The sequence below is a fragment of the Lytechinus pictus genome, chromosome 8 (assembly GCF_037042905.1).
Source record: "Lytechinus pictus isolate F3 Inbred chromosome 8, Lp3.0, whole genome shotgun sequence".
Lineage (NCBI taxonomy): Eukaryota > Metazoa > Echinodermata > Echinoidea > Temnopleuroida > Toxopneustidae > Lytechinus > Lytechinus pictus.
This window is the reverse complement of record NC_087252.1, coordinates 1,965,667-1,978,451: the sequence shown is the minus strand read 5'-3', so window position 1 is coordinate 1,978,451 and position 12,785 is coordinate 1,965,667. Positions and strand designations below refer to the sequence as shown.

The window sequence follows — 12,785 nt, the reverse complement described above, 5'->3', positions numbered from 1 at the left end:
GTATATAATAATTTTCGTATAATGTGCTGACAAAGTATAGTACGCACAAACGTGCATTTGGCACACCGTATACCCCCTCTCTCCCTCCCCATCTCCCACGCACTCCCTAATCCCCTCTCCCTCTCCTCTCTCTCTCTCTCTCTTCCTCGTGTCTCACCTAGACCGATACCTACATTATGAGAATACTACCCCTTTACTTCTAGAATTGATACTGCTACTAATAACAATAATAAAATGACAATAATACAAATAATCATAACATTTCGTCTCATAGTCAGTAGGTCTAATATCCATTTTATTTTCATTCATTTCGCCCAATTAACACTAAGACCAATTAGATTAAATGGTATATGAACGAAATGGCAATTAGACCATGTGGATAGTGTTCGAACAGATGGTAGATAAAATGAGAGTAGACGAGTTGGTAATTGGACAAATTGGCATTAGAGCAATCGAAAATAAACAGTCTCAATCATTAATCTGCTCTCAATCAATTTGTCTATGGTATGTCCAAACGCAGCTCATCTTATCACACAGACTAAGTTGTTCTAGACTAAAGGAGTATCAGATTTAATTGGTATAGCCTAAATAAAAATGAGACAGATTTTTAAATTCAGCTAAGTGGGCATTAGATGGTAGTGGACGATTTTGTTGTAGACAAATTTTTATCAGACCATGTGCGTTGATACCGAACAGAAAATAGATACCAAATGGCAGTTTACCTCTAGATCTATTCATGTGTTTATTTGAAGAACACCACTCAGACATTTCATAGGGATCATTTTAATCGTTTTAGTCATGATGATAATTTAACTTCTTTGACAAGCAATAAAAAAGGTAATCAATAAAAAATCACACCTTTGAGCAAGAGGTGGCCACACAGATTTTTACAAACTGGGAATACCGACACTGAACTTTGAAAGGAGTCATAAAATAAGGTTTAATAATCTAGCTATAACGTTGTGAGTCAACTCGTGTATAAAAAAAATTTACACTTTATTCGCAATAGCAACATGGAGGGTCGAATTCTTGTTTGGCCTGGTGTGACAATCATTATGCTATTGTACTGCATTCATGGTAAGAGTTAATCAAAATTACTCAAACTATTAATTGTTCTTGTATAATGTCTAGGGTCTTTTTCTTCGGGACAATTCTGTCGGGAAAAGGGTTGATAGAACACTATGAGGCGCCGAATGTACCAATATTATATAGAACAATTATTTGTTATATAATCATTATTTATTAAATAATAACTATTATTTATATATAATTTACATTTTATTTGTAAATAACTACTATTATATAAAATATCATTTCTAATTATTTATGTATAATTCCAAGTAATACTTCATTATTTGTAAATAATAATAGTTCGACATTCCATTATTTATAAATAATGATTATTTGTTTTTCATTATTTATAAATAATGATTATTTGTTTTTCATTATTTATAAATAATGATTATTTGTTTTTCATTATTTACAAATAATGATTATTTGTTTTTCATTATTTATAAATAATGATTATTTGTTTTTCATTATTTATAAATAATGATTATTTGTTTTTCATTATTTACAAATAATGATTATTTGTTTTTCATTATTTATAAATAATGATTATTTGTTTTTCATTATTTATAAATAATGATTATTTGTTTTTCATTCTTTATAAATAATGATTATTTGTTTTTCATTATTTATAAATAATTTGTTGAGTTTTCCATTATTTATAAATAATGATTATTTGTTTTTCATTATTTATAAATAATTTGTTGAGTTTTCCATTATTTATAAATAATGATTATTTGTTAAATAATGAAAACGTCTACTTCATTATTTATAAATAATTTTTTCGAGTGCACCATTATTCTCATTATTTATAAATAATCATTATTTAATGTTCGAGTTTTCCATTATTTATAAATAAAGATTATTTGTTAAATAATGAAATATCTACTTCATTATTTATAAATAATAATTTTGTTTCAATATCCCATTAATCATTATTTATAAACAATTTTTACAGTTTGCCATTATATACAAATAATCATTATTTATATACAAATAACCATTATTTATTAAATAATGCCATTATTTATTAAATAATGCCATTATTTATTAAATAATGCCATTATTTATTAAATAATGGAAAACTCGCTATAACATGCAAATGTGGGACCGCCCATGATATGAATATTCATGATGCGATTTCCTTTTTCGTGATTTTTCTTCACAAATTTTTGTCCATTTCCTCTTCATAATGACATTTCTTGAAGCAATTTTCTAGGGATATGGTCTGATTGTAATATTCTTCATTTTCTATATAACTTCGTCTTCGTAGAAATATCAAAAAGTGTAATTTTATACGATTTTTCCTACAGTTCACTATCCCCATAGGCGCGCGTGTACGGTAGGGACAACCGGTGAATCGACGGAGTGCTCTTCATCGAAATACTACGTTGGTTGGTCCCCGGAAGTGGCGGGCGGAATTTAGCCCGAATCCTCGATGGAAGTCGATCAAGTGCATATGAGCCGAGAGAGTGAAATATCAGTGTACTTGTACAGGCCCTTCTACTTTTTATAAATATTTCTTGTTGCTTTTTTTGTTAAGTTAATTTTTCCTGGTGTAGAGATAAGTTTCAGTTCTAATAATGCACTTCAAATACATTTTGGAGTGTCTGTTTGAGGCGTTTGGGGCGATTTCACCCTGGCCCCAAAATGCTCGCAACGACAATACGGGGGCATGATGACCCCTAAATTTTTAAAAACTTATTTTTCTATTGAAAATTATCTCAAAATTCACCAAAAGTGTGCACGAAAGCCTTCGTATTTCACTTTTAAAACTCCAAAAAGTGCCCAAATGACAAGCTTGGTCGCTTCGCTGTGTCGCATTCAACTTGAGAACGTTTACGCGTCTGCTTCGATATATCCCCCCCCCCCCTCCTCCGAAAGAAATTCTGTATACGGCCATGCTCTAAAGAGCCTGGCACATTGATTTATGTATACTTTCATTTTCATTATTTTTATCTCATTATCAACATGGCCTTACGCAGAATTTTTTCAGGGGGGCCGGGGCCGGAGCATGACGCGCGTAAACTTTCTCAAAAAAATCTTGAAAGCGAGACAGCCACGGGACCAAGCCCAAATGACAAGCTTGGTCGCTTCGCTGTCTCGCTTTCAACTTGAGAACGTTTACGCGCGTCTGCCCCCACCCCCCGAAAGAAATTCTGTGAACGGCCATGCTCAAAAGAGCATATGGCACATTGATTTATATGTACTTTTCATTTTCATTATTTTTATCACATTATCATCATGGCCTTACACAGAATTTTTACCGGGGGGGGGGAGCAGCTAGGACGCACGTAAAGTTTCTCAAAAAAATCTTGAAAGCGAGACAGCGACGCGACCAAGCTCAAATGACAAGCTTGGTCGCTTCGCTTTTTCAAGATTTTTATGAGAAAGTTTACGCGCGTCCTGCTCCCCCCACCGCCCCCCCGGAAAAAATTCTGCGTAAGGCCATGATGATAATGAGATAAAAATAATGAAAATGAAGTATACATAAATCAATGTGCCAGGCTCTTTAGAGCATGGCCGTATACAGAATTTCTTTCGGAGGAGGGGGGGGGGGATATATCGAAGCAGACGCGTAAACGTTCTCAAGTTGAATGCGACACAGCGAAGCGACCAAGCTTGTCATTTGGGCACTTTTTGGAGTTTTAAAAGTGAAATACGAAGGCTTTCGTGCACACTTTTGGTGAATTTGAGATAATTTTCAATAGAAAAATAAGTTTTTTTAAAAAATTTAGGGGTCATCATGCCCCCGTATTGTCGTTGCGAGCATTTTGGGGCCAGGGTGAAATCGCCCCAAACGCCTCAAACAGACACTCCAAAATGTATTTGAAGTGCATTATTAGAACTGAAACTTATCTCTACACCAGGAAAAATTAACTTAACAAAAAAAGCAACAAGAAATATTTATAAAAAGTAGAAGGGCCTGTACAAGTACACTGATATTTCACTCTCTCAGCTCATATGCACTTGATCGACTTCCATCGAGGATTCGGGCTAAATTCCGCCCGCCACTTCCGGGGACCAACCAACGTAGTATTTCGATGAAGAGCACTCCGTCGATTCACCGGTTGTCCCTACCGTACACGCGCGCCTATGGGGATTGTGAACTGTAGGAAAAATCGTATAAAATTACACTTTTTGATATTTCTACGAAGACGAAGTTATATAGAAAATGAAGAATATTACAATCAGACCATATCCCTAGAAAATTGCCTCAAGAAATGTCATTATGAAGAGGAAATGGACAAAAATTTGTGAAGAAAAATCACGAAAAAGGAAATCGCATCATGAATATTCATATCATGGGCGGTCCCACATTTGCATGTTATAGCGAGTTTTCCATTATTTAATAAATAATGGCATTATTTAATAAATAATGGCATTATTTAATAAATAATGGCATTATTTAATAAATAATGGCATTATTTAATAAATAATGGCATTATTTAATAAATAATGGTTATTTGTATATAAATAATGATTATTTGTATATAATGGCAAACTGTAAAAATTGTTTATAAATAATGATTAATGGGATATTGAAACAAAATTATTATTTATAAATAATGAAGTAGATATTTCATTATTTAACAAATAATCTTTATTTATAAATAATGGAAAACTCGAACATTAAATAATGATTATTTATAAATAATGAGAATAATGGTGCACTCGAAAAAATTATTTATAAATAATGAAGTAGACGTTTTCATTATTTAACAAATAATCATTATTTATAAATAATGGAAAACTCAACAAATAATTTATAAATAATGAAAAACAAATAATCATTATTTATAAATAATGAAAAACAAATAATCATTATTTGTAAATAATGAAAAACAAATAATCATTATTTATAAATAATGAAAAACCAATTATCATTATTTATAAATAATGAAAAACAAATAATCATTATTTATAAATAATGAAAAACAAATAATCATTATTTGTAAATAATGAAAAACAAATAATCATTATTTATAAATAATGAAAAACAAATAATCATTATTTATAAATAATGAAAAACAAATAATCATTATTTGTAAATAATGAAAAACAAATAATCATTATTTATAAATAATGAAAAACAAATAATCATTATTTATAAATAATGAAAAACAAATAATCATTATTTATAAATAATGGAATGTCGAACTATTATTATTTACAAATAATGAAGTATTACTTGGAATTATATATAAATAATTAGAAATGATATTTTATATAATAGTAGTTATTTACAAATAAAATGTAAATTATATATAAATAATAGTTATTATTTAATAAATAATGATTATATAACAAATAATTGTTCTATATAATATTGGTACATTCGGCGCCTCATAGAACACAGTCTGGCTAATAATAGAATATCTCCTTTTTTTTTTAATCATAGATGTGATTAAATTTATGGTGACTACGTCTTTACGGAAGTACAAACAGCCATTTTTATGTTATTTTTGTTTTTCCCCCAAATTTGGAACTTAGAAAAGAAAAATAAGGTCAATGGGATGTGTGTTGTTGTAAGAGGTTACCGAGGTTTAATTGCCAGTGCTGTGAAAAATTAGATAGTTTATTCTTGCAAAATTTTTAGTCATACATCAGCTCTTATTTGACAGCACGCTTGCATCACCATTGCCACGGATCGCATAATTGAAGTCTTTCGAAGGTGAAGGTAAGAAAAGTACATTTTCCAACTTTTCAGTTTCATCGACTTTTTCACAGCAAGATTCAATGAAATATAAACATTAATTTTTATACCTCTTCTGTCCGAGCGTCAAACGCTTTTGGGACCACAACTAAATTGCACAAGTAGATACACATACACACACACACCATCACCCCCACACACACACTCCCTCATCCACACGATGGGATACCTTTTGGGTGTGAGGGTGTGTGTGTTTGGGGTTGTGTGTGTGATTAAGTGTGGGGGACGGGAGGTGGGTGAGGGTGTGCGTGTGTATAAAGTTTATTTCCTAACAAGGAACTTGGATGAATGAAGTGGTATCACGAACATTCCTAGAAGTGGTTTACGATACGCCATGTACAAGGTCCTGAAAGGGACTAAAATAAAAGTGGATAGAAAAGTGAAATGAAGAAATGGAGGTCGACTGTCCGTCTTCTGAAGTGGTTTACGATACGTAGAAGCTGGAGTCTTCTTTCCAGCTCCTGCTCTATAACTCCACTCGCCGACTCAAGTCAGCATTCTCGCACCTGCTCAAGCTGCTCTGACCTCTCCAACTCAACGGGCCTTCTACTCAATCATTTCATCCTACCTACTACTCAAGCTATCCACTCCTTCTGGTATACCGTATTTTTAGAGGACTACACACATCTCTACCTTTCAACCTCCACTTTCTCGCTTCTTCATGTCACTTTTACTTCTATAATTTTTTTTCTCACAGGACCTTACACAACAAGGAACTTGTTGAACCACCATTTTTAGTTACAAAATAGGTGAATCATAAGAAAATGACAGTTATCGCAGTTATTATAGCAATAACCAGGCGCGTATCCAGCATCAGATCTTACAAAACATTTCATGCGCCCAATTGTCTGTGGACAATGTGACTTTACTATGCTTGTGTATGAGCCGTTAAATTTTCTTGCCATTGTTGATACTTGATACGCTAGTGATAATTGTAGTTCAAACAGTTAATCAACAATTCAAAAGTAAAAATTTCCAGCGCAAACATTTAGCATGAGGTTGCATGGTTGACAGGTTTCATGGCTTTGGTTTGCAGCAGAATCCTTGGCAGTACATGTACTTTGCGAAGCATTTTTAGAAAAGGTTTTCAGGAATATAGGCCTAATAGAAATTTATGATCCTGGAATCTTAATACTTGGCTGGCCTTGACCAAATTTTGTAAAATTACCTAAAAGGTGTTTCATGAAATAGTACATTGTTTGTTTGCGGCAATTGTAGGAATCATGGGAGATATCAAGGATGGGTTCGTCTACACAGATGTCTTAAAAACCATACCCAGAGGAAGCACTGCCGTCTTGAACTGCGAATTCTACGGAGAACCTTTAGCAGTTTACTGGAAGAAAGGACACGACCCAGCGCAAGCAACGCCATTGGTGACATGGATGGGTGATAAGATATGGCCGGGTCTTTGTGCTGAAGATAACTCATGTGAGATAGCGAATAACTATTCACTGATCATCAAAGAAGCCCATATAAAAGATGAGGGCTGCTACATATGTCGAGTTTCAAACTACCGCGGGTTTCTAATCCACAATTTTACTGACTTGAGTGTAGTAGGTAAGATAGAAATTAATACTTTATCTCGCAAAGTTGAGTGATGTTTTTATGTTGTAGGGGCAGAAGTAATTTCCCGTCTATTTATCATAAGTATGTTGGTTTTGGTCTTGTAGTGGTACCTGTTTCTCATATTAGTAAACATTATCTGTCCTTTAAGTAACCGTTCTGACCGAACAAATTATAAAGAAAACAAATAATTTGTGATTTTCTTTCGGGAAGAGGTTATACCTGCAATTATATTATATCATGCATTATAATGGTCATGTAATTGGTCAATTCTTTTTCAAAGAGCCACCTAGAGAACCTTACCCGGCCATTAAGGGGTGCAATGACTCTTCGTTTGTTCAAGACTTCGGTTGTACCATTACCACACATACCACTGTAAACCTCATCTGCTATGCTTCTGGCTTTTACCCAAAACTGAACCTGTTCTTCTTGCACGGGACTGAGAAAATTGCTTCATCCGAGACGAAAGAATGGATCAATAACGATGAAACCAGAAACAAGTCGGTTTCAATTATTGCAGCTCCAAGTGAAAGGCCATACGTGTGTGTTGCATCAGATCTACCTGGACACCACAAGGAAAGTGCGGTGACGGCATTTGTCAGGCTTCCGGAAGAACAAACTTCGGCTCCCGAAGAATCAACGTCCATGACAACAATGCCACCAAAGGGAACAAACCTCCTTATGGTTATTGGTAAGGATGCTGATGGTTGATAGCATGATATCATTAAAATTATCATTATGATTCTGTTTGTTCTCACCTTCATTTGTTTCTTCTGCAACAAAATAATGGACACAGAGATATCGAGAATTTTCCTTTTAGTTTCATCTGCAATTGTATAACCTATGAACAAGATGACAATTATTTTAATATGTTTTCAATAAATAAAGCTTTGTATTTCCGTGTGATTGTGGAATCGATAATCAGTTAACAGAAACGATTATATCGTTCATTTGCCGTGAATTTATGAAACTGAAACATTATGTATTGCTATAATGGTTTATGCAAACTTTGGGATGGAATTGTGCTGTTAAGCGTATTATTTATCATCCGCCTATTCCGACGTCGATTGCTCTTCCTCTTTATAAAATATAGTCCTATATGTACTGGTGTCTATGATCGATGTGAATATACACTGAATAAAATTAAGAACCCCTAATAGCAATTCAAAACAATGTTATTGTGACTGAATGAATAATGTGATGTTAATAATTGAATGTCTTATTCCTCTAACAGTAATACCTTTAGCAAGTTTAGGACTCGTGACAGTAATTGGTGCCTCCATATTCATGATCTGGTTCCGAAGGCATCGTCGAGGTAAGTAACTCTGAAATTAATGTAAGTAGGTGTGGGGGTGTAAATAAATCTTGAATATATACAATTTTGAATAAATTGTGTGTGATTTTCATGTAAAAACACATGATTAGAATATTTCTAATAAAATTATCACCGGAGAAGTGTAGCTATCAACACACCTTCCCTCACTATATCTTCCTGGCGGCTGCCTTCCCAGTTATCAGAAGTTTGCACACTGTTTAAAAAAAACCTGATTTTATAGAAAAAAAGAAGATTTAGCAGAAAGCAATAACAGAATCATTCTGTAAATTCATAAAACAGGATTTTTTTCTGCAATTTAACAGAACAGGTCTGTTTAAAAGGGGGAAAAGGGTGTTTTATTAAAGGAAATTTGTAAGGTTCCATACACCAAATACCAATTTCCTGTAATTGTACATGATCTGGTAAGATTACAGGTGTTCTCGAGACTCTGCTGCATGAACTTTTTTCATTTTAAGGATAAATTTTCTAACAGTGCAGCCAACTGCTGGACTCCGGTTATTGTGAACTGAATGGCCATGTTTTTACTTGCACACACCTCCACTTTTTTATTGTAAATGACCTCTAACGTCACCGTCGGCCATTGACTGCACATGCACCCACCCCAGTTTAGCTTCCAGTATGAGCTGCAGAAGGGATTATTTATTCAAGATTCAAGAATGAACAGAATGGATGCAGGCTCTACAAAACGTTAGAAAAAATATGTTTTGCATTTTCAAACGTTGCTACCAATACTGCAAGCACCTTTATATGCCCCTTGTCGCTCTTGCAAGACCGTTGTCATGTTGTAGATGTAATTCTGTGACCATCTATCTGGAATAGTGGAAGGTACAAACGTGTACTTATAAAAGCTTTTCCTTGTGTGCCGTTTCGGAAGGTGCTAGGTACATGGCTTATATGCTTTCGGGAAATTGGCATTATTGGAATAAAACAATGATTTACTGTAATTTAGAACTGCATTTGATACATGTATTTACATTTATTTTTATTTCAAATGTCTCTGTATCTTCCCCGTAACAGGGTCTGGTAACGATGACATAGAGGAACGTTACCCTCTTATGGAAACTAAGGAAATTAAAGGTATTATCACAGTCAAGCTTAAGGATTGATAAGGGGATGATTACATACGTCCCTTACCCTTTTGATAAGTGCATTCTTTGCTATTAAAAATTGGACCAACCACATTTTAATGGTTGTAAGTTTCGCATTTTCCTTGGAATATTTGATGCATACCTTTAGCGATCTTCTAATCGATTAAAATCGATTAATCTACAAACTCAATAGCCCTATTGAAATGGTGGCATTATGTTAAATGACGCTATGGAGAGATATAGCGTGCATGATATTGACTCCCTTTTTACAAGACTTTCCTTAAAAACAATAATTCAAGAGCAAATGATAAAGAAGATTAAAGGTCACACACAATTTACACATCCTATCAGATTTATAAACTGGAACTAGCATAATCATGTAAATAATGTATATCATGCATATGAAGCTATGATTACAAAACAAAAATAAAGGACATAAATGTGGGGAAAAATGTACTGATGAAGTGTTTTAATGGTTGTCAAAATGAATTTAATGAAGAGATGAAAGAAGTGAAAGGATCACTTCGAGAACATGGCCTCATTTCTTCAATTGTATTCATGAATCAAATAGGGTGACTAGTCCTGGGTGTCTGGAAAACGAAGACCGAAGACCGGGGACATGCGTAATGTCAATGTTGGTAAAATAGTTCCAAACGCCAGTTGAGTTGAGTCTGTTGTACGTACGTGATTGCGCAGTATATAGGATGTATTGTATGCAAGTTTTCAGTTTTATTAAAGTTTTCAGAACTGCAATGGCTGAATTATGTGGGTAAAATATGTACGTTATAATTGTTATCTTTCCTTATTAATTATGCCCTAGCTGATAACGATATTCACACAAACAACCATAACTTATCCGCAGCCAATCATAGCTGATGACGTATCCAAGATCAGAATATTCTTGAACTGGTGCTGAATATTATAGGCCCATCTTAGCTAGACGAATAGACGCGATCCCCGGTCTTCGGTCTTCGTTTTCCAGACACACAACAACAGGTTTGGAAAATCTTTGGAAGATCGAAGACCGGGGACCTGCCTTATATGTCAATGGTAGTTTGCAAATTGATGTCAGCCAAGTAGGAAAAACCAGTTCACTGGACCAGAATGTAACTAGGGAAAATGGAACAACGGCATACTGGTCTAACTGGTCCAGTTCATTGTACTGGACCAGTTAAGAAATAAACTGGTCTTAAATTACTGGTCTAGAGTTAACCTTTAACTGGAAATTTGAAACTGGTCTTGATTGATTACTGGAGTTCAAGTTCAAATTTATTTATACCAATCAAAACAAGAGACATATTACATAGTTTAACAAAATGAGAATACATGATAGGTTTGGGACCCCATGGAGTTTGTTACTTGTCTCGGTGGAATAGTGGTGTAAACTGGTAGACATATCCCGCCTCAACTGGTCTAACTATATTTATTGACACAAGCAATCAATATGACTTAATTATCAGCCAATGAATGATGTTAATGTATATATTCAAGATCACAATATTCTTGAACTTGAGCTGAATAATAAAGGCTTTAATGATGGCATAAGTGGAATCTTAGCTAGACGAATGCGATCCCCGGTCTTCGGTTTTTCAGAATTGCAATGGCTGAATTCCGTGGGTGAAATATGTACGTTATAATTGTTATCTATCCTTATTAATCATGCCCTAGCTGATCACGATATTCACACAAATAACCATAACTTATCTGCAGCCAATCATAGCTGATGACGTATCCAAGATCAGAATATTCTTAAACTGGAGCTGAATATTATAGGCCTATCTTAGCTAGACGAATAGACGCGATCCCCGGTCTTCGTTTTCCAGACACCCAACAACAGGTTTGGAAAACGAAGATCGAAGACCGGGGACCTGCCTTATATGTCAATGGTAGCAGAATTGCAAATTAATGTCAGCCAAAGTTCACTGGACCAGATTAATGTAACTCTGGAAAATGAAACAACGTCATACTGATCTAACTGTTCCAGTTCATTGTACTAGCTGGACCAGTTAAAATTTAATTGGTCTGTATACTGGTCTCGAGTTGTTCTTAAATTAACTGGAATTTTGAATCTGGTCTTGATTACTGGAGTTTATTACCGGTCTTGGTGGTCTTATAGTGGTGTAAACTGGTAGACCTATCCCGCCTCAACTGGTCTAAATTAACTATACTAGTTTTGCTATTTATTCACCCAAAGCAATTCATATGACTTAATTATCAGCCAATTATTGATATTAATGTATTCAAGATCAGAATATTCTTGAATTTGAGCTGAATAATAGAGGCCTTCATAAAGACATTTATAAGTGGTATCTTAGCTAAACGAATGCGATCCCCGGTCTTCGGTCTTCGTTTTCCAGACACCCAACAACGGGTTTGGAAAACGAAGATCGAAGACCGGGGACCCGCGCATTGTCAACATGGTCAATGGGAGAACATGTGTAGGGGGCAAGGTCCGAAGTCCATTCTAACCCGCGTTCGTGTTTTGTACACACTTTGCACTGCTTTGTACACACTTCGGGCGTGAACTACAAACGCTTTCACACGAGTGTGATATAAGTCCCCGGTCTTCGGTCTTCGTTTTCCAGACACCCGACTAGTCCTAGCAACGGCATCTAATAATAATGGAATTGATCATGATTATTATAGACTTGCATCAGTCTTTTGTTCTTTGATACAAAATTCATTCTCTCAGGGAAATTGTCTTTTTACGAGCTCTGGATGATGGTGTCTAAAGTAACCATGTCTGATATGGGAAAATTGAACGATACCTTTGAACAGCTAGGTATCGGGAAATTGAAAGATGTGTTCACAGTCCCGGAGGCTTACAAGCATTTGTGTCAGTGGAAAGCAGGCAAGGCACACGACGATGAATACGACCAAGCGCAGAAATTGAGTACAGCTTTAGACAGAGCTAAATACCCTGACGCATGGAAAGAAATTTATGGTAAGTACTGCATTAAGAAGTAATAACTCCCCCCTCCTAAAAAAATCGATTTGGTTGATATTTTAAAGT

The 12,785-nt window shown here is 34.7% G+C and overlaps 1 protein-coding gene across 1 annotated transcript in view; it reads left to right on the top strand.

The window, feature by feature from the left end:
• The first annotated feature begins 997 nt into the window (after positions 1–997).
• Positions 998–12,785, top strand: part of LOC135154969 (uncharacterized) — a 28,680-nt gene continuing 16,892 nt past the window's right edge. Inside the window, exons 1-6 of the mRNA XM_064103221.1 lie at positions 998–1,077; positions 7,004–7,342; positions 7,632–8,039; positions 8,583–8,663; positions 9,702–9,761; positions 12,465–12,716. Coding sequence (XP_063959291.1) covers positions 1,014–1,077; positions 7,004–7,342; positions 7,632–8,039; positions 8,583–8,663; positions 9,702–9,761; positions 12,465–12,716 — 1,204 coding nt within the window. The 5' untranslated portion in view covers positions 998–1,013. The remainder of the gene's footprint in view (positions 1,078–7,003; positions 7,343–7,631; positions 8,040–8,582; positions 8,664–9,701; positions 9,762–12,464; positions 12,717–12,785) is intronic.